General features: G+C 39.1%; 2 protein-coding genes across 3 annotated transcripts in view; both read right to left on the reverse strand.

The window, feature by feature from the left end:
- Positions 1-351: 351 nt before the first annotated feature.
- Positions 352-2,419, reverse strand: mlnr (motilin receptor; the record flags this gene model as incomplete). Its single annotated transcript, XM_079823277.1, has 2 exons — positions 352-704; positions 1,690-2,419. The coding sequence occupies 2 exons, from the start codon at positions 2,417-2,419 to the stop codon at positions 352-354; spliced, it is 1,083 nt and encodes a 360-aa protein (XP_079679403.1).
- A 1,256-nt stretch (positions 2,420-3,675) lies between these two features.
- fndc3a (fibronectin type III domain containing 3A) overlaps positions 3,676-23,405 on the reverse strand; it is a 135,958-nt gene continuing 116,228 nt past the window's right edge. For both annotated transcript variants that reach the window (XM_079824336.1, XM_079824335.1), the window contains exons 19-26: positions 21,036-21,211; positions 20,836-20,949; positions 19,915-20,064; positions 17,309-17,670; positions 15,635-15,847; positions 12,204-12,370; positions 9,361-9,482; positions 3,676-5,935 (exon numbers count right to left, since the gene is read on the reverse strand). In XM_079824336.1, coding sequence (XP_079680462.1) covers positions 5,621-5,935; positions 9,361-9,482; positions 12,204-12,370; positions 15,635-15,847; positions 17,309-17,670; positions 19,915-20,064; positions 20,836-20,949; positions 21,036-21,211 — 1,619 coding nt within the window. In that variant the 3' untranslated portion in view covers positions 3,676-5,620. The remainder of the gene's footprint in view (positions 5,936-9,360; positions 9,483-12,203; positions 12,371-15,634; positions 15,848-17,308; positions 17,671-19,914; positions 20,065-20,835; positions 20,950-21,035; positions 21,212-23,405) is intronic.

Raw genomic sequence — 23,405 nt, forward strand, 5'->3', positions numbered from 1 at the left:
GAAGACAACCAATGCAACCCCTAAACGAAGAGCACCAGAGGGTTAAACATACATTTTAGTCTGGGACTATAGGCTTAGAGGAATAGTTCACCCAAAAAAGGAAAATTCAGTCAAGTTGTTCTAAACCTGTATGAATCTTTCTTCTGCTGAACACAGTTGGTCCATCAACTGTTTAGTTCCCCATATTCTTCAAAATACCTCATTTTGTGTTCAGCAGAAGAAAGAAATTCATCCAGGTTTGGAACAACTTGAGGGTGAGTAAATTATGACATTAAAATGCGTACACTAAGCGGAATCAAAATGCACTTGTGTAATAGAATCCACACAGGTCTTGGAGATGTGGAAACGGTTCTAAAATGGAATGGGTTCTTGAGAGTCAGCCCTGGTCATCATGGTCTCTTTCACCACGTTGAACATCTCTGTGCAGGCGGTGAAGTCATCATGCGTCGAGATATGCCTCCGGTCGGGCCCGCGGTGGCCCCCGCGGGGCAACAGGAAGAGGTGCTTGACGGCAGAGCGGTACTTGTTGGACATGAGGTTGTAGAGGATGGGGTTAATGGAGGCGCTCAGGTAGAAGAGCACCATGGAGGCCACGTTGAAGTTCTGACTGAGGCGGGCGGAGTGGTAGTCATCAACGTGTGTGAAGAGGAACCGACCGATGTGGTAAGGCAGCCAGCATATGGCAAAGACCAATACAACAACAGCTAGGAGAAGAGAGGGGTGGCATATGGGGTTAGTAGAAGAATGAGAAGTTCATGTTATGGGTGGTCTCTTACTGACACCGATTTATCAAGGCTTCTAATAAACATAAAACAGCCACTAACCCAACATAAATGAACATGATTAATGAATAGACGTGAGCTCGCTGTATGAGGTTATGCTGTATTTTTAACGATTAATAAAGTATTGTGTGTAAACTACCATCCTGGTGTAGTGTCCTCTACTCTCCTGGTTTCATCCAGCTGTTACAATACTAAGGGTTAGGGGCTTGTCCAGATCCCTAAACTGTTAGAATGAACAGCACACATATCCATAGCTCATTCCTAAAAGCTGGAATAAAGTACACAGCTTTGGACTAGATTGTATCGCCCCGGCGCCAGTTGCCGAATGTCAGTGCCATTCTGCAGATTTTGGACAGACAGAGTTGACAGATTTCTCAGAACAATGTGTAGTGTAGGATGAGCTCAGGCTCAGATTGTTTGCTTTAGAGTATGATTCCATCCAGTGGAAGGATATCAAACATGCTTGACATTTTGAGGCGATTTTAGAACAAAGTTTTCCTTTGTCATCCATTTTCCTAGCAACAAGGTGCATCTTTCTGCGTTGAGTTTTAATAATGACCAGGAAGTCTGGTAGTATGTGATCTTAAGGAGTTTAATGTATGATGACCAATTTTTCTCTGTAAACTTTTTCAAAGTTTAAATCTGTTTCCAATGTTGAAAGCCATGTAGTGCAAACTCGATCCTGGAGGGCCGCTGTCCTGCAGAGTTTAGCTCCAACCCCAATTAAACACACCTGAACCAGCTCATCGGTGTCTAACTAGGGCCTTGTAAGACACTGATTAGCTGGTTCAGGTGTGTTTATTTGGGGTTGGCGCTAAACTCTGCAGGACAGCGGCCTTCCAGGATCGAGTTTGGAGACCCCTGGTGTAATGCATTCCAGCCTAAATACTTCCCAAGACCAACTCACCCAGAATCTTGACGGTCTGCCGGTTAACCTTCTGTCTGGCTGCCGCATTGGGTCCATGAAGCTCATGACGACTCTTCCACAACTTTCGGCCGATGGATCCATACAGGAAGAGCAGGCAAAACATGGGGCAGAAGAAGTAGGTGGTGGACACCCAGATGGTGGTGTGCAGCAGCCCCGAGTCGATGGCATAACGTGTGTGCTTGCACTGCCGGGTTCCTGGGTCAGGCACCGTCTCGTTCTCGTACTCCACGCCCATCAGGAAGAACATCGGAGCAGCGGACAGTAGGGCGAAGCCCCACAGAGACAAGATGACATACTTGACCCTCCGCTTGGTGATGGCGGCTTTGGCTTTGAAAGGGAAGCAGATGGCCAGGTAACGCTCCATGCTGAGCACCGTGATGTGGAGGATGGTGGCGTTGGTGCACGCTTCATTGATGTAGTGCGACAGACTGCACACCAGCTCCCCGAAGACCCAAGGTATGTACTTCCAGATGCGGTAGAGGTCGAAGGGGAGGCTGAGGAAGATGACCAGGTCTGAGATGGCCATGCTGGAGAGATACAGGTTGGTGGTGGTCTTCATGTCCTTGAAGCGCTGGATAATGAGGATGGTCAGGGTGTTGCCGGTTACGCCGACGATGAAGAGCAGGACGCAAATGGTGGTGACAGGAATGAGGGTGGAGGTTGGGAAGAGAGAGTCTCCGGAATGGTGGTCCTCCATAAACTCCTCCATATTGAGGCAAGTCTCGCTCGATAAGGTGTACAAAAAGACCTTTACAAGAGGGTGAGGATGAACTCAGCTGACAAGACTCCTTCACCGAAAGTCCACTTGTAATAAGAGGCCAAAAACATCATCAAGGAAGGTGGAACCAACCGGGTGGTGCGTTTGAACAGGAGATGAAACAGACAAGACTTGAGGAGGTTGTATCTGGTGCTCTGCTGCAGGAGATGGGAGCGTCACCTCTTTTCTACCATGTGTGTGCAGAACATCACTTAGTCCAGTTCTTAAATATTGAGATCGCAGGAGGCGGAGACAGTGTAGACAGATAGGGACGGAGGTGAGAGGCGGGGCTTTGGCTTTCAATGTGTGCATTTAAATGCTAAACAGATCTTGGTTCATATGAATAAGTTGTCTACTAATATTAATTGAATTATTTGCACATCAGTATTTATTTATCCAAGTAATAGAAATCATAATGTAAATCATTAGGTAAACAGTCAGGTCTCGTCTGAATATAGTGCAGGGATAATATTTTCAGTGACAGTTACTATTATTAATTCAACACTGCAACTACAAACAACTAGGTGATGTTTACCCGGCTCTCCAGCGGGCCCTTAGGACCCAAATTTAAAGGGACACCAAAATTGAATTTCTCATAATTTATTCCCTGTCTTTCCAAAACCATATGATTGAGATGCAGAAGGAGATATTTTGCAGAATGTTCAAGTAGCTTTTTTTTTTTAAATAAATGTATCATAATAGTAGTATTACACGTTTTCTGAAGCATTACGCTTTGTGGGACAGTCTTCATCATTAGATAAACATTAGGTAAACACAACCCAAGCATATCAAACCTTTGCTTATTATAAGGTATATTGAATAACAGGTGTGACCTTATCGTGCTATTTTTTGTATGAACAAATGATAAGCAATTAGTATTAATTTTGGCAACGTCTAACATTCATTATTCATATGTTGACCCCTGAAGACGTTCCTAGTGTGCCAGGTGCATTCACTTCAGATCTGTTTTGAAACATTACAGAGAAAATAAATGTAGATCATCTTAATGTCTAATATGAGCAGAAGAATAATCTAATTTAATAGACAATCTGTCTGGAGCGAGATCTCTAGGCCAATGGTGGCTCTTTCTTTGTGTATGAAACCATGAGCGAGTGAGCTTTTGGTTTATTCTGAGGATTAATTTTGCATTCAAAAGAATATTATAGTGATCTGCATACATTTGGCAACATGCAGTAAAAGACGACGATTAAGAATTATAAATCTTTTATTGTGCATGGATCCGTCTGTAGATATCATGACTATACAGACACACTTTAGATACATATATATGATTATACATTTCCTATCTGATAACATTTTAAAGTGATATGTCTGGTAGTATGTATACTATAACAAATTTTCGTTTTGGAATGTACGGTGTATGAGGTAACTGCAAACATTAAAATTACATAAAAATGGTCTCATTTTTTGTGCATATTTTATTGATTTTTTTGTAGTTTTCTTTCTCCCAATAACCAAATGCCTACCATGGTGGGGAGATGTTAAAATGGCACAATTCGCAATTACAATATCACTATCAAAAATAGGAATTTGAGATTTTTTTTTCTTTTCTTCCCCTTCAATGACAAACAGAAGACGTATATATTAGACCAAATCATGTAATTAATTTTCATCCAAGACTTCTTGCAAGGTACCTGTAGTTGTTAACAGTTGTTGACAGCACTCATATGCCCATAACCAAAGCACAAAACACGAAAACCCCACGACCGGACCGTCATGCTGTCGTCACGCAGCGTTGACAATCAGTCACAAGACTTTAACACACAGAGAAAAAGGCAAAAATTTCGATTCACAGGAAGTACATGTAGGATTAACACAATTCATTACTGCGGTTTGCGGTTTTTGTTTCTTGCGCATTTCTTAATTTCTTTGCCGGACAAAATGAACTTAAAGGTTTTATTTTGCGTATAAAAAAATAAACTTCAAATGTGTGATTTAAACAAGGAGAAAAAAAACGAAACAAAAATCAAAAAGACATCTGAAAAATGTATATTTAGTCATATATTCAATACTCTCGAGATTACGTCAAAAAATTATAATATCGCTAAAAGTAAAGGTTAACAAAATGCAATAATTTGGTTTCTAAAACTAAACAACCCCCCAACCAATAGAGAAATTAAGAAAATACTATATGACTTTTGAGATCATGATTATTGTCAGAATTAACCATTTCAAGAACAAATTTTGTGGTACTACATTTTTAAAAACAGCCAGAACACACTGAGGGCTTGCACAACTGGAGAACATGATCCATAAAACGCATCACAAGATCAAGACGCATTCAATAAGTATTTTTTTCTCTTCTCACTAAGGTGCAAAGGTAACGACTGAAGGAAAGGTTTCCGAGAAAGCGTACATTGTTTGTGCTGAACGACAATAATTTGGAGCAAAGCAGCTGCTTGATTGTAAAAACAAGCTACAGTATACGTACATGATAGTAAAAATAACTATTAAGCTGAGTTAGTTTGGTATTCATAGTCATAGTCTTACTCCCCGTACTATAAGCCAGAATCTCAGGTCCTCGTATCATACTGTACAAAAATATACTAACATTTCTCTAGTTATTTTTGCATCCTTTACACATTCTGAACATCAAAAAAAGTTCTGAGGAAAGTGCTAAATCAACGTTCGCTAATTCGAGCGGTATCGGTCTCGCCTCCCCTTCATCTCCGCGGGGGAACGCTCGGGACGGTGTAGCCACTGGCCCTCAAGTCCCAGGCCCATAGCGAAGCGGTGAGCGACGCAACCACGAGCTAGCTTTGGAACGCCGAACGAATCTTACACTCGACAGTTTACAACTGAAATTATACGTATAAATAACATAAAGACTACAGCTACACAAATAAATGAACTGGTATGACGAGTATGCGACGAGCGTTAAGCTTCGCTGCTGATCCTTCAATTAAATCGCCCTCCGAGTCCGTCGGGAGGGAGGGAGGGGCGTTCTTTCGACAGCATGCGCGGAAGGCGAGCGAGAAAGATAGAACGATAGATTGGGTGAAGTGATTCTACGACTTCCTTTTCTCAATCCTTCCCTTCAAGCGGCTCCTTGACGCTTGTGCCAGAACAAAAGTAAAGAAACAAAAACAAACATGTCAAATCTGTTTTGACGATGCGACGCGGCGCCGAGGCTCATTCGATCACGAAGTACTGGATGGCGACCGCGATGAGGATGGAGGTCACGGCCAAGAGGGCGATGATGAGGAAGGAAAACTGTTCGTCCGTCAGGCTGCGTTTTGGCTTCTGGGCCTCGGCTGCTTTGGACCCCGTGGCGCCGGAGGCCCCGGGGGTGTCGATGCGAGGTGGGAGCAGGATGACGGTGGAGCTGTAGGGCCCGATGATTTCGGGGGCGTCCTGGCACTGCCGGATGCCGCAGACGCGAAATCGGTAATCCGTGGACGAGCTCAAGTTGGGGAGCTGGAAGGAAGTGGCTGAGCCCTTGTAGATCTGAGAGGATTGAAGACAAGAATGTATATTAAATAAAAAACTGAACGCAAGAATGTTGCAAAAAATATTCTTAAACATTATATAATTATAGTATACGTTACCATTCAACAGTTTCAAAATTCAAAAGGCTGCTTTTTATTTTTTTTAAGTATTATTTCAATTGTTTTGTATTTTAACCCTCTGGTCCTCTTCGTTTAAGGGTCACACTTGGCTTCTACTCGGTCAAAACTGACCGAAGCCTTAAAATGTAACTTTGTAAACGTAAAGTTGTGGATTTGGATTTATATTTAGACATTCTCAAAGACTACTTTTTGTCAAGGTTTAGATTTGTTTTATTTTTATGTTGATTTGAAGTGTCAGTTTTTGCATTAATTTTATTACATTCAAACCTGAGCAGAGAGGGGAACATTTTGAACATATAACATCAAAATTCAATACAAATTTAACAAAAATTAACAGGTATGTTTTATCACAGCATAATAAATCTTATTTTAACCTCTTATTTGAGAATTTTGGTTCAATTTTACCACATTGACACAGCCACACCAGTTAATTTGTATGGGTATTATATTGTGGTTTGTGTCTGTATCTCGGAGTGTGTTTACATGAGTGTGTGTTTGAGTGTGTGTGTCTGTTTTGAACTCTTGATGTTTTAGAGTGTAACCTCTTCCTTGCTGTTTGTTTTTTTACTGCTGGGGTTGGCGTCTATTTTGCACTCTTGATATTTTAGAGAGTCACCCCTACATTGCTGTGCACTTTTTTTCTGGATCATGGCTGATTTGTATCACCAAAAGATTCCTGAGTTTTTGTATTTTTGCATATTTCCCATTAATTTCCTATGTCGGTTATTTTTGACCACAAAGGAGACAAGTGTGACTATTTTTTTCCCCGACCCTTTAACATAACCGAATCATCATTTTTTTGTGTGTACACATAGCTAATGCGACAAAAGTCACCAAGTGTCATCCCATTCTGATGAAGCAAAACAATTTAACATTTCAAAAACGGAAAATGTTTAGGTCATTTTTGACCGAAGAGGATCATTCCTCCAGTCTTCAGTGTCACATGATCATTCAGAAATCATTCTAATATGCTGATATGATGCTCAAGAAACTTTTCTTACTATTACCAATGTTGAAAACCTGATTCATATTTTTGTGCAAGCTGAGAATATTCTTTTTCAGGATTCTTTCATTAATATGAAGTAAAAAAGAACAGCACACACACATATATACTGACCCCAAATTTGTGTAGTGTAGTCCGTGTGTGACCCTAGACCACAAAACCACGGGTATATTTGTGACAATAGCCAACAATACATCATATGGGTCAAAATGATAAATTTTTCTTTTATGCCAAAAATCATTAGGATATTAAGTAAAGATCATGTTCCATGAAGATATTTTTCTAAATTTAATACCGTAAATATATCAAAAATGTATTATTAGTAGTAATATGCATTGCTAAGGACTTCATCTGGACAACTTTAAAGTTGATTTTCTCAATATTTAAATTTTTTTGCACCCTCAGATTCCAGATTTTAAATAGCCGTATCTCGGCCAAATATCGTCCTATACCAACACATCAGTGGAAAGATTTTGTATAAATCTCTTTCAGATTATGCATAAATCTCATTATCAAAAAAATTTACCCTTATGACTGATTTTGTTGTCCAGGGAAAATATATAACATAATAATAATAAATAATATTTTCTTTCGCATTAATAATCATAATCAGGATTAGCTAAGACCTAAAATGTACACGTTTTTGAATAGATCAGTAATCGGTAAATAGAACATTAAGCACTGCATGCGTGTCAAAGAGAAATTATACTAAGGAGAAAAGTTTATTTTAAAGATGCAGATGTGTAGGGAGAGAAATGATACGCCTGAAGAACAGGAATATATAAACATGATGTCCTGCACGTGTGTGTGGGCTGCATCAACACAAACACACACGCCTCCCATCATGCCTGCAGTCTCCTACAGCGTCTCTCAGCAGGAGGTGATGAGTCAGAGCCAGTGAGACTGCGTTACCCTTCCATTACACTCATTTCTACAGTCACTCACAGGCAGCCGCCGCGCAGGTGCTCGCGCTAGAGTGGTTTCAAGTTAAATCAAACAGATCTGTTGGGTCCCGTCTGACTTTAGTGCAGTGATAATATTTTCAGTGACAGTTACTATTATTAATTCAACACTGCAACACAGGCAACTAGGTGATGTTTTTACCCGGCTCTCCGGCGGGCCCAAATTTAGAGGGACAGTTTAATTCTCTCATAACTTATTTCCCATGTCTTTCCAAAACCATATGATTGAGATGCAGAAAAGGAGATATTTTTTAGCTTATTTTATAAATGTATGTTGATAGTTGTATTAGTTTTCTGAAGAAATATGCTTTGTGGGACAGACCAAATTTCAAGTCGTCAAATCTCATCTGTTTTTGTACATTATGCATCAAAAAATGGCACCACAAGATTCTCACCCAAAAGGTTCTCACGCATTTTGTGATCAATTGTAACACAGTTAAATGTTTTGAATAAAGCACTGCTGAAATTTCAGAGCTACAGCTAAAGTTGTTGAGTAAATATCAAACACTGTGGTTGGTTCCTAATTTCAAATGAGAATGAACCTCATTGGTTCTTGAACATCAAGAGAACATGCTTGAGCTTCTGTTTACTGATGTGCGAGTTGATCAATGTTTATGTGAATAAAAGACTAAATTCAATCTGTTCATCTTATAAAGCGACCGTGTCTCTAGGAAATTTGGACTAAACACTCAATTCGATTAGTTTTACCATTTCTTTATGAACTTTATGAAGCGTCAAAGTGGTAGTTGTGTAGATGGCAATGGAGGGAAATAAAGCTCTCAGGTTTTCTTAAAAAAATATCTTAATTTGTGTTTCAAAGATGAACGAAAGTCTTACAGGTTTGGAACAACACGAGGTGAGTAAATGATGACCAACCCAACCCTACTAATTCTATTCTGCACTTTGGTGCTTCTTAACCTTTATGGTGGCTTTGCTAAACAGAGGTTATGAAGGCCATTGTCATAACATGAAGTCAGAATATAGATCATGTACAATCAAAGCACAAATTTCAGTGGCTAGATTCGATTTGGCCCCAACATTAAGCGTAATAACTGTCACTGAGCCGTTCAGTAATGACCACTTGATTGCCATTATGCTATAACAATATTCCTCCAAACTGCTGGACTCAACACCTGCTGTCTGCTGAGCGCACCTGCTGAGCGCCGTGACCTCTGTGTAATGTGCTTACAAGTGCGGCCCTACATTTGAGACGCTTTGGCCCCACAGTGAATAGAGATATTATAATCGAGATGCTGTGTTGATGTTGAAATTGATGTTTTTTGGTGTTTGGCGAACAGCTGAAAATTGTACATGGAGAAGATAGTTTGGTGTAGGTACCTGTTTGAACTCAGAATTTCCCTGCATGCTTTGCAAACAGTAGATGACTGGATCTCCCTTCATAGGTGGCAGTGTCTCCCAGCTCACCTCACACGACTCGTCCACGCGCTCCACGCGAGGAGCTGAAGGGAAACACAGATATAGAGGCGATGAGAACAAACCCATTAAAAAAGGTCAAATCGTGGAGCATTAAATGTCTCTTTATGTACTTTTTAGTGTTGTCAAACGATTAATTGTGATTAAATCGCATTCAAAATAAAAGTTTGTGTTTACATAATATATGTGTGTACTGTGTATAATATATATATATGTATAATATATATATATATACATAATATATATATACATGTATGTGTGTGTATTTCAATATACATAATAATTATAACCACGGTACACACGTTATGTGTAAACAAACTTTTCATTTGAATGCGATTAATCATTTGACAGCCCTAGTACTTTATGTCTTTCCATTCAAATCATTTAATGCATTATACAAATAAAAATGTTATTTTATAAAGACATTAGTTAACTTTTTCTTCTTCTACTTTCTTTTCATTTAAATGTTTTATCCTTTTGTGATAATAATACTCACCACCAACACATTAAAAAAGCACTTAAATAAAAACAATAACCAAGTACATAATAAATACAAATATTTGACTTATATTCAGCACACACATACACACACACACACACGCATGCCCACACACACACTAAGAGAGTCTATGATGACATTTTTAAGAATGCTGTTTCATGTATACTGAGCTTTTTACACTGTTAAAGACTTGGATTCCCATGCTAAACATGTACAAAGTAAAAAAATAAAAAAGTTGGACGTTTGATGGAGTATTTCTGTGCCAAAAATACTCCTTCCGGTTTCTCATAAGTTTCGGAACGTTTTTTTTCGAGTATGGGTCTATCTGACGTCAGATAGGGTGGAATGTCCTTGTACGGGCCGGACGGGCTCTTCTCCCGGTAGGGCGCGCGCGCGACTAGAGAGAGCAAACGCTTTAGGGAAGCGGCTGAGCTGCAGTCACAGGACTTCGTGAAACCAACAATGTCACCAAAGAAGTGTGTTTTTGGTTGTCAGAGCAAGACAACCCTGCACAGCTTCCCAAAGAACCCAGCGTTAATGGGACAGTGGATGGAGTTTGTTTTTCCGGAGCAGCAACAGAGTTGCGCAGGTGTTTTTGTTCGTTCCCTGCATTTCGGTGACAGTGGTTTATGAATAATGCCTAGTTCAACTCCAGATTTGTAGCTTGTCTAATGCGGAAAGATGGAGCGGTTCCAGCGATTAAGGTTGGAATCAGGCGGTGAGTAAAACTGCTTCAAATGTCTGTGTGTTGTCAGCTATCGACTCGTTTATTCAAATGCGCTACTATTCCATTGTTTTTCTATGTAAACACGCACTAGTCTGACATGCAAAACCGTTCCGCTTGCTACTGCTAACATTAAATCACATTCAATAGTCCGTAAACCAAATCATGTCCTCATAAACCACGAGTAAACACACACAAATGTTGTAAAACATGCGCATGACAAGCCGCTAAGCACGTATTTACAGTTACAGTACATACCATTGAGACGTCCTGCTGTAGTCGTCGTTGCTGCTTCTCCTGTTCAATTTCAGCCTCTAGAACTGATTCTGGATCATATATGTATGGCTAAATATGATTGATCTCCATGGTTTATTTAGGATAACGTTTTTTTCCTCACGTTTAAGGATGTCACCGCTTTCAGACGCTCTCAATGCAATAGCTGCGCGCGCTCGTGACTCTTTAGCTCCGCCCACAAGATACGCCTCCAGCCGCTCGTATTTTTCCGGAAAGATTCGATACAGCGTATCTTTCTTTTATAAATATAATAAAACTAAAGACTTTTTGGAGATATGAAGGATGCAATACTACTCTATAGGTACTAAAGATTTACACGATATTGACTGAAACTGAGTGTTTCACTCCCCTTTAAAATTTACATCTGAGTAGAGCTTGCGGTTAATGGTAAGGGACGTGACATTTCCCGAACACGCGCTAAGCGTTGCCAATCACAGCGTACTTCATATTTGGAAGAAGGAGCCTCATCGAAAAAGGAAATAAGCGGCATGTTTGAAACAGACTGGAGAGAGGTGCTGTAATAATGTAAAATATGTAAAAATAATAATAATGTGTTTCTTGAACAATCAAGCATGAAAGCATATTCTAGTACACCCCAAAAACAAAATCAAGACTTTATAAAAGGGCATAATAGGACCGCTTTAAACAATCATGTGGGAAGAGACATCACGGCCAAAGATCCATCAGACTCAAACTGTGAAAGAATGGTTGAAAGGGAGCATGAAGCAGCATTTTCACACATGAATCGGCACCTCTTGAGTGCAGACCTTAAAAAAATTGATGCACCTCTTGATGGAAATAACATCACAACATTTATTTCCATCAAGAGGTGCATCAATTTTTGGTCAAAATCTTGGAATTTGGCCATGATGTGCTCCTACACGGATGTTTAAGAAATGAAAAGCTACACACTCCATCAGTGAGGGTTAGAAGAACTGTTGGCAAACATGCTAGAAACATAATCACTGAAATGATGATCCAATCATTGACACTTAAGCATTTGCCTTTTTAAATCCAAACAGTGACTTTTTTTGGGCTGGACAGAGTATATACACTTAATACTTTAAAACAAAAAAATTCTGATCTTTTGATATTAGGGTTAAGTATGACCTGGTCATGGTCATGACAGGTTTTGTGAGATACATGAGGGTTTAAAAACAATTTCAAAATTGCAATTACAATGGAAGTTTATGGGGCGAGTGTGTGGCTGCTGCAGTCGGGATGTGGTACCTTTCAGGGGTGCAGGTGGGGAGAGGGGTGTGGTGAAGGTGTAAACAGTGGAGAAGGGCCCCTCGCCCGCCTCGTTAAAGGCCTGGATGCGGAACGCGTACGAGGTAGACTCATTTAGCCTCTGCACTTTGTGAGTGTGACAGGGTCCTTTATACAAGGATATAAACCTTCAGGAAGAGACAACAACAGAGAGAAAGAGAGAACGCGTTACAGAGCTGAACTCTATAAACCAATATTACAAACCTATAACAAAAGAGGGATTTTCAAACCAGACATGAAGGCAGACCTACACAAATCCCAGTGAGTTTCAAATCAATAAATCAAAATGTGTAAATCGGAAAGAAGGTCACTCATCAAGGTTGCATTTATTTGATAACAAAATACAGTAATAACAGTGAACTATTATTACAATTTAAAGTAACTAAGTGCTTTCTATTTAAAGAAGAAGCATTTTAAAGGGGTCATCGGATGCAAAATTCACTTTTATATGATGTTTGCATTTAAATGCGTCTTTGGAGCGTGTAGACACAACAACCCTACAATGATGCTAATTCATTCACTCTTTTTTTTAATCCTCAAAAATCCGTTTTAATTTTCTGAGCAATATGATGTTCTATTGCTCATGCTCCGCCCACGGCCGCTGATGGACTGTCCCATATTAGCATATTTCCACCCTCAGCCAGTTGTACACTGTCCGCCAAGGCAGCACTTCACATGTCACACTATATGATGGTGCTATATGACACTAAAAGTGGTTCTTTGGCTCGTAATCATAGGGGAACCACTTAAGAAATCATGCAACCATGGGTTTAATCACTAGAGGTCTCAATGGAGAGGCTTGAGAATTCCCTAGTTCTCTTTTGAACACATTTAATGATTTTATTGATGGATTTGAATATATATTTAAAAAATCTCAAAGACTATTAGTTATAAAGTTTTAGATTTTTTGTTTGTTTGTTAGAAATATAGATTTTTTTTCTGTGAATTTGTGTTTTTGCTGATTTCCCATTCATTTCCTATGGTGGTCATTTTTGACCGAAGAGCACAAGTGGGAGTATTTTTTTTTTTACGACCCCCTTAGCATTCTCGAATCATGACCCCAATTTTTTTGTGTTTTTTGTGTGTTTACATACCAATGTTAGAAAAGTCACCAAGTTTCATATCATTCTGATGAAGCTGTGATTTTTAAAAATTCCAAATGTGGTTCATAGGTTCAGTTTTTCATAGGTGTGTGTGTATAAGTGTGTGTGTGTGTGTGTGTGTGTGTGTGTGTGTGTGTGAGTGGATGTGTCAATATCACACTCTTGATGTTTTAGAGTGTCACTCCTTTACTGCTGTGGACTTTTTTTCAGCATTGTGGCCGATTTGTAGATTTGACACACAAATATTCAGTGAATTTTTGTGTTTTTTCCGATTTCCCATTAATTTCCTATGGTCGGTCATTTATGACCGAAGACAATGAACGCTACTTTTTTTTTAACGACCAATTAGCATGCTCGAATCATGACCCCAATTTTTTTGTGTGTTTACATACCTAATGCAAGAAAAGTCACCAAGTTTCATATCATTCCGATGAAGCAGTGATTTTAACATTTCAAAACAGAAAATTTTCCGGTCAGAAATGACCAAAGAGCACCAGAGGGTTAGAATGCTATATAGCACCAAATCTGGGTACTTCAGTGGTTCTTCAGCAGCTCTTCATCGGTTCTTTAAATGACTGAGGTGCTATATAGCACCGCTACCATATACAGAACCTTTTAAGGTATGGTGCTATATAGCACCAAAAGTGGTTCCCCTATGATTACGAGCCAAGAACCACTTTTAGTGCCATATAGCACCATTTTTTTTAGAGTGTAGCTCATTATCATTTAAAGAGACATGCACCAAAACGGGTCACTGTGAATAGAGCTGTTTTTGAGGAGGTAAAAATGGTGATGTTTTACAGAAACATTGAGGAATTTTAACCAAAGTATGTTACAGACTTTACATGAAAACCCTAAAGAATCAGACCAACTTGTGGAAAATGGACATCCGATGACCCCTTTAAGAGTCGTTGCGTTTTAATGTTTCTGTTAGCCTATCCAGATGAACCCACTAGATGTGGCGCTGCTGCTGCGTCGTTCATTCAAATCATTGCAGAAGGGTTCGGGTTAGCCTAATCCTAACCCTAAACCAAGCTGAACACATTTTCTGCGCTGCTTTTCCATTGTTTTCTATGTAAACAAGCTCTTTCTATTAAACTAGGCATAACCCGTTTTGTTCAAAATTATTTACGCAATTTACAAAGTTATATTTGATGTAGGGTGTGTTCACACTCGTAGTTCAGTTCTCTTGGAACTTTTGGTCCAAAGTATCCAGTTAGTCTGGGTTCGCTTAGCGTTCACACTGTCATTTTTAACACTGAACCTAAAGATACAAAACAAACAGCTTTTAATGAGGCATATTTAGCTCGCTGCATGTGCATATATATGATGGAGCTGAGAACTCGTGAAGAGCTTGTAAAATGTGTAAAGGAGTCAAAACAGCGTCAGGAATCCCTCCGTCACACACACAAATGAAGATCTGCAGCGTGGAGACGCGGTTCTGACGCCTGTATCGAACTGGACTATGATGAGAAAAACAGGTGTGCTTGAGCATTCATGTCCCCGTCCCGTTTTGGGTTTGTTTAGATAGATTAGCCTTTGGTTCGTGTTGCGTTCATATTTCTTTCGAACTGCACTAGAGTTTGTTTGGACCGAGACCCATTTTTTCAGCGGCCTCCTTAATCGAACCAAAAATGCCAAGTGTGACCACACCCTTAGTTTAACGTTATCCACTTCATTGCTTTGAATGAACAAGTTAATGCAGTGCATTTTTATTTTGCTCATTGCGCCCTCTTGTGGCCTCAGGAGACAAGCTTTTCTTCCTAACTGACATTATGCCTTTTACATTTTGAATATTAGTTATATTTAAGTATAAAATTTAAATTAAGCTTTTCAGCCACTATGACAGCTCTAATAAGTCAAGTCGTGATAAGACTGCCTTCATTTTTCTGCGCCCACATATCCAGAAAATGAACTCGTGACAAATTCAATTCTAAATTGTCCACATTATTTAAAATTGACACAAGTTCCTGAGCATCATTAAGATCCTCCATAAAAGATACAAAATATACGTTGTAGAAAAGGATTTACAACACTATTAAATACATAATTCTTAAAAACAAAAACAAAAAAAAGCAACAAGTTTTCATAATTTTTTGGCAGTCTCATTGCCGTACTGCTAACTTGGAGATAAAAATCTGTCAAAACTAAAAGTTATATTTCAGCACATAAGAAGCTAGCACTATTACAAATTCTGAAGGCGGGCTGACATGCTTCCAATCCAAACTTTTGAATTCTATTGTATAATTGGCCTATTTTAACAAAGGTGCAAACAATGCAGCAACTCACCTCCCATTTTTATCCTCCATTTGGAGATGGTACTGTAGGGAATCGGTGGGTTGGGCCTTGCCCGGGCCGTCGCCCCACTTGAGCCTGAGGGTCTGGTGGCTGGAGGCGGTGCACTCCAGACGGGGAGGGAGGGGTGGCAGTGGCTTGGTCTTCAGTTTAAAGGTGTGACTAAAGGGTCCTGCACCCAGACTATTCAGAGCCTGGATCCTTATCCTTCAAACACACAAACACAAGATTCATTCAGTCACAGCTGGGTTTATTATAGCTGGGAATAATTCAGATTTTTTAAATGTATTTGAAAGAAGAGGCTGCATTTATTTGATCAAACAGCAATACTGTGAAATATTACAAATTAAAACACCCGTTTTCTATGTGAATATATTTTAAAATGTAATTTATTCCTGTGTTCAAAGCTGAATTTTCAGCATCATTACTCCAGTCTTCAGTGTCACATGATCCTTCAGAAATCATTCTAATACGATTATTAGATGCCCAATAAACATTTATGATTATTATCAATGTTGAAAACAGTTGTGAATAGATTCACAAACAATCAAAATAACAGGATTTATTTAAAAGAGAAATCTTTTGAACATTATCAATGTCACTTTTGATCACTTTAATGCATCCTTGGTGAATAAAAATATTAATATATTTTTGAAGTCCCCAAACTTTTTAATGTATAGTAATCACAATTATCACAAATGAAGCTGTTTTCAACATTGATAGTAATCAGAAATGTTTCTTAAGCATATCAGAATGATTTCTGAAGGATCATGTGACACTGAAGACTGGAGTAATGATGCTGAAAACTCAGCTTTGATCACAGAAATACATAACATTTTAAAATTAGAGCTGTTGGTCTAACATGTTAACTTGGTGTGATTAATTATGGAAAAAATGTGTTGAAAATATTAACAATTTTAACGCACTGCCCCGACCCAGACCTGTACGTCATCTTACACTGCATGCAATTTAGTTACGAAAATGATGAATGATTGACTGCGTGATGAAGCCTATAAAATGCAGTTAAAATGCCACTAAAATTCAAGATATGAAGGCCAAAAATGCCCCTGTATGGTTTGTCTTATATTTGTATCATATGATATATTTATATATATAGTTGCATTGAACTGTGTGTAAATAGACCTAAATGCCAGTTCAGATGCGGCTTCTGAAAAAAATTAAATGTTATGGCTACATTGTGGCCTCCAAAGTGTGTATAATAAAATCTATGTTGAATCAAAATATTTCTTTCTGAACTCCTCCTTTCTTTCCTACGTTAAACATCAGTACTGTGTTGTTTAAAAATTAATATAAACTTGTTTTCTTTGCATTATTCGAGGTCTGAAAACATGGCATGTTTTTATTTTGATTTTGACTAGATGTCATTTTCTGCAAATTAATGCTCTAAATGACAATTTGGAAGAAATCAGTAATTTAAAGAATAAATAAAATTTGTTTAATTTTACTCAGAGAGATGCATATAAAAAAAAATCAAGAGAAACTTCTAATTTTGTAGTGGTCTCAATTTTTTCCAGAGCTGTAAATCAATTTGAGATTTTATTCATCAAAAAAATCGCTCATACAAGTCATTCATTCGCGAAACGGACTATTCTGGTCACACTGTATGTTTGCTGTGGCAACCGTTTTGTAACAGAGATTGCATTGTACCTGTAGGAGGTGTCGGGCTGCAGATTCTGGATGATATATTTGGTAACGGGCCCTGTAAGGATGGGTTGTTTCTCTCCCAGGTCGATCAGGTACGACGTGATCTCCGATCCGTGATCACATGGTGCCTCCCAGCGTAGCCCCAGGCAGGTGGATGGAGAGTAGAGGAGAGGAGTGGCCTCTTCATCCTCCTCTTCCTCCTCCTCCTCCTCCTCCTCATCCTCGCCCCTCTCTGTGGTCCTGCAATCCACTCTCATCTCTGACTCGCGGAGAGCATGGACACTGCTGACCGTCGCTGGCACAGAGCAGGGCGTCTGGCAGAGCACGCCGTCGCTGAAGGACCCCACACCGGCTACATTCACCGCCTGAGGCATAAATCACACAGTCAGTCAGCGACTACAGTTTGACAAGAACATCAAATAAACCTTTCATCTGTAACCTTCATTTAATGCAAAAACGCAGCAAAGGTGTTAGAAAACTAATCAGAAAGCAAAACAAAAAGTAAAAAAAGCAAAAGCAACATAAACCCAAAATAGAAAGCAAATACAAGAGAAAAAAAACGAAGGGAAAAAAAGCAAAATACAAAACAAAAAGCAAAAACAACCACCCTCCCCCAAAAACAAAGAAAAATCAAATACAATAAAACAAAACAAAAAGCAAAAAAACAAAGCAAAAACAAAAAACTAAAGAATAACAAAAACAAAAAGCAAAAACATACAAAACCCAAAGAAAAAAAACTAAAGAAAAACAAAAAACTAAGCAAAAACAAACAAAACGCAAATACAAAAACCTAAATAATAGGGGTGGGAGAAAAGGTCGATGCATCGCGATTCGTTATCCAACGATTCAGAAATCGATTATCAAAAATTCTGAATGATTCTGTGTTCAATTCAAACGGCCACTTCACCACTGTGCACCGGCCAAACAGAAAAACCCGTTGATAGGCGAACGTTCGTATGCTGGTGAATTGGCTTCGTTTAAGATCAAATGGACAAACTAGGACCTGCTCAGGGGCGTCGCACCCGTGGGGACACTTTTCCCGGTGAGAGGGTTCAACACCCGCAGTTTTAGCGCAGATTTGCACAAACGCCTTACAGCATTCGCTCCTCCGTTTCTCCGGCCACTCTGTGTCTGCGCTCGCTGCGGCTGCCTCCCCATTTCAAAAATGTATTTTGCTTATTAAATGCAAAGTTTTTAATTTCAAAAGCATTTCTAAATAAAGTTCATATTTCCAACAAACGAAATTCTGGGCCAAAATAACGAAGTGTTGCTCAAGAATAGGCTATAAGGCGCTTTCCTTGCCATTAATGCTTAATAACACTCCTATGTCTCTGATCGGTGGCCGGGACATAAACCTACCAACATCCGTGGCATAATTTTTGGAATGACTTATATTGCTGAACTACTGCACAATGTTTCAAACGAATGGAAACTTCTGAACAAAGAGTTCGTTTTGGCGAGCGATTCGTTAAATGTCTCTAACATGACTGTTGCAGCTCGGCAAGTTTTCTCATGTGAGATGTTATGCGCACACACTGAATTTGGCTTCTCAGCGAGAGCTTCAGTTGTTTTTCTTCTGCATTAGCCTTTGTTTTAAATACATTTTTTGTTAAAATGTTCTAAAGAAATTGTCACACTTAGTTGTAAATTGAGAACTTATTATTCTTAATGATTGTTCTTTGCAATTGTATGACTTACTATGTTTCATTAGAGCTTGTTAATCTTGAATATAACTTTGTTAATAAAATAAAAGTATTGAAAGAAATCTTCTTAATCATTTTTAATATGGCAATACCGTCAAACAGATATTCTAACTAAAAACAATTTTGGTTAAAATGTAAAGTTCATGTATTTGCACAGCAGGATAATTAGTTACCAAAAATGTATGTTAAGAATCGTTTTGGGAATCGGATCGTTACTCCCAGAATCGGAATCGGATCGAATCGTTAAGTGCCTTAAGATTCCCTCCTCTACTAAATAATAGGACTCAGAGTCAGTGAGAGACTACAGTTTGAACAGGCCAGACAAGAGCATCAAATAAACCTTCATTTAATGGATTCTAGCAGAGCCAGCAGAAAACTCATCAAGACTAGACTAACACACCACAGTAAATGCAATGAAAAAGAAAATTCAAAGCATCAATTATATAATTTAACTCATTATAATTATAATAATTATTGTAACAACAATATTTCAAACTCAGTTCCTAAGACTGTGAATTAGAACTGTATCGCTCTAGTAAATCTGCAGTAACGGTCAGGGGTTGAGCATTTTTTTTATATAATTACAAACAGTACCAATAAACAACAATTAGTAAATAACAGCCCTCGATACAGTAATAAAGAGCAATTTTAAAGCCCACAGGAAAAGAAACAAAACCTATTTGTGTCTCAACCACTGGGTGGCGCTGACAATGAAAAGTTGGCTCTTGTCCAGTCATCTAATGTTTATGAATCATCAAGCTGATTTTTTTTTTGCACTTACAGAAAGTAAAAGCACAATCAGCCACCGGACTGCTATTTCCTGGTTTGTTTCACATGGTGCATCACAGCAGCTCAAACACTCAGTATTTTGGCTGAAATAAGCAGGTGCAGGATAGCGTTTCTCACCTGGACTCTGCAGAAGTAGTTGGTGGCAGGCAGCAGCCCCCTCATCTCATGGGACAGTGCAGCACCGGTGTAACACAACTGCATACTGCCCTCTGCCGCCCCCCACTCCAGACGATACTCTGAGACCGCCGCTCCGTTACAGGGAGGGGCCTGTGTGGGTGCAAACACCAAAAGCAATACAAATTAATAAAACAAAAAGAAAAGAAGAATAAAAACAAAAGCAAAACAAACAAAAAAACTACACTACAAAACTACTTGAGGGGGCAATAGTTATTTTCATCTATGATAATTTAATTTTTATGTAATCTAATTTTGTCTTCATTTTGTCATTTTAATTTTCGATATTTTATTTAACTTTTTTTTTTGTTAAAGCTACACTGTGTAACTTTTTTAGTTTATTCTTAGCTAAAAACACTTAGTTCTTTAAAAAAATACATGTACTCATTAATGTATATTACTTCTTTCAAGTAATAAAGTATTCTCGTAAGTTTATAATTTGCCATTGAAAATACATACGGGTGAGGGGTTCAGATGCGGGTCGCCATGTTGCCCCTCCATCTTGAAAGCACATTAGCCAAAGAGGGACATACCCGTAAATTCAAGCTTCGCCTTTCGCGTTTTAACACTCGATGGCACCGTGTCGAATGTGGACGAGGTCGAGCTGGAAGCCATGTTAATCTTGGACTAAATCGGCCACCGTAGGAGTTAAAACGAAATCGGAATTGAGAGGAACAGAAACTAACATTCACTGGATGGATGGATACCTTTCCACCGCCAGATGGGGGAAAATATCACACAGTGTAGCTTTAACGATAATAACCACAGTAATAATTAGCTAAAATGAACCTGACCTCTCAAAGCTGCTAAAGAGTTGCTTCATACATGAATACTTTGCTACTTTGCATGATGGGATATTCTCACCTCCCAGCTGACCACAGCACATGTGGGTGATTTACAGGTGACATGAGGGGGCCGACACATCTCCGGGGCCCCCGGACCTGTCGTGACCTCAGAGCGCTCTGAGAAAGGGCCGAACTGTTGAACACAAACAAAAAATTCAAACCACTTGCTAGCTGACGTAAAACTACATGTGGTCTTGCATTTGGAAGGCTTGCGCTCACCCCAGCTTTGTTGGCACCTCTGATCCGGAAGCCGTAGGTCCTGCCTGGCAGTAAACTGCCCACTGTGCAGTCCAGTTCAGAGCCCTGGTACACTTCCCTGCCCTCCTCCACCTGGGGAACGAACATTTCCAGGCTGTACGAAGACACTGCACTTCCTCCGTCCACCAGAGGGGGCACTAACAGATGCAACGAGAGAAAGCGTTTAGGATACATACAATCAATCATTCTCTCTCAAACACACATATCTGAAATACCACATATTCAGCAAGGACACATTCAATTAGCCAAAATTCACAGTAAAGACTTTAACATTTACACAAGACACAATTAAATTAAATGCTGCTCTAAAATAATTTCCACAAAAATATTAAGCAGCTTGTTTCCACCACTGCATACATAAAAAAAAAAAAAGGTAATTGCAACTTTTTCCTCACAATTAGGCCGTGTGTCCACCAAGGCGTTTTTCACGCGGATGGCTGGCGTATTCAATTGTTTTCAATGGGAGCGCCGCGTTTTTAAAACGCCATGAGTATTTCATGCTCAAGCGCTGAGCGCTCAACGTTTTTTACTGGTCGCCGAGAGTTGAAGAATGTTCAACTTTGAGTAAAACGCAGCGCTCATCAGTCACTTTTCACCCAGCCGTCCAATCAGAGTGAAGGAGGGGCGGGGCAAATACAACACCGACCAACCGCATTCATACTGCTTGTACAACGTCAACAGATGAAAACAACGAGCATAATAACGGAACAAAATCATTTAAAACAAGCACCAGAGCAAATACTTAACATTGAATCAGCATTTTTAGATACAATTCGGACTTATTTTCTCAGAATTGTGAGATATAAACTTGAAATTGCGAGTTAAATTCAGAGAAACAAAGCCAGAATGGAGAGATATACAGTAAACTTACAAATCTTTTGTTCTAACAATTACTAGTCTATATCCTGTGATTCAGAACTATGAGATAAAGTCGCAATTACGAAAACAAGCTTGCATAGTTTTTACTATTTTTGATCAAGTAAATGCAGCAATGATGAGCATAAGGGACTTCTTTTGAAAACATAAAAAAAACAGAATTATTCCAAACATTTAAACAGTAGCGTGCAGTGTTGGGGGTAACGCATTAAGGGTCAGTTTGGTAAAACTCAGTTCCTAAGACTGTGCATTAGAACTGTATCGCTCTAGTAAATCTGCAGTAACGGTCAGGGGTTGAGCATATTTTTAAATATAATTACAAACAGTACCAATAAACAACAATTAGTAAATAACAGCCCTCGATACAGTAATAAAGAGCTATTTTAAAGCCCACAGAAAAATAAAAATAAACTATTTGTGTCTCAACCACTGGGTGGCGCTGACAATGAAAAGTTGGCACTTGTCCAGTCATCTAATGTTTATGAATCATCAAGCTTTTTTTTTTTTTGCACTTACAGGAAGTAAAAGCACAATCAGCCACAACCCATTAACTTTTAAATGCATCATTATATTTAAACTGCAAACACATGAGAGGAGTCTCTGCATTAAAGACCCACGAATGGCAGATCAAAGTGCCACTACATTTCTCTACGGTAGGAAACTAAACTGAATGTGGAGGATTTTAACTGTGATGATGATTGACAGGGCAGTTTAAACGGTGACGGGACACACGTAACTAAGCGTCAGAGTCCGTTATAGATGACGAAGTAGTGTCTCCCAAAGCTTTCCTACTCTTCTGCTACACACTCAAAAGTATGTACTTTTTCTTCACAAAAAGAGTACATCATTTTAGGACGTAGTATAAGTAGGCGAATTGGGACGCAGCAAGTGTGTTGAACTTTCTTCTCGAGAACGGCAGCACAGCTGAATGCTTGCTTGAGCTGCGCCCTCTACTGGACAGCCGTGAATTTGCATGTGTCAGCCTGAGGCCATGTCCACACTGATACGTTTTCGTTTGAAAACATATATTTTTCTCTCCGTTTTGGCCTTCCGTCCACACTGAGACAGTGTTTTAAGCAGGGCTCTGAACCGGTTCAAGGAACGAAAACGAAAACCGGAAACGAACGAAATTTTAAGAGGAACAAAAACGAAAACGAAATCAAAATCAATTTGAATCGTTCTGAACAGAAACGTTCATTTGAAATGACCATTAACCGGTTAATAACGTTATTTTTAATTTGGCAATTTAATTTTAATTTATATTTAATTTGGCAGTGACCAATCATGAATGGAGTAGTTCAGCATGTGACGTTGACGGATCAAGCGTGAGAGAAATGCCCGTGCACCAGTCATCTATGAATCTACCGGTAACGCAAGTCAGTGTAGAGCGCGCATTTTCATGCCTCAAGTACATTTCTTTCCCCACTGAGGTCTACAATGAAAGCGCAGGTATTG

This window comes from Gobio gobio (genome assembly GCF_949357685.1).
Source record: "Gobio gobio genome assembly, chromosome: 8".
Taxonomy (NCBI): domain Eukaryota; kingdom Metazoa; phylum Chordata; class Actinopteri; order Cypriniformes; family Gobionidae; genus Gobio; species Gobio gobio.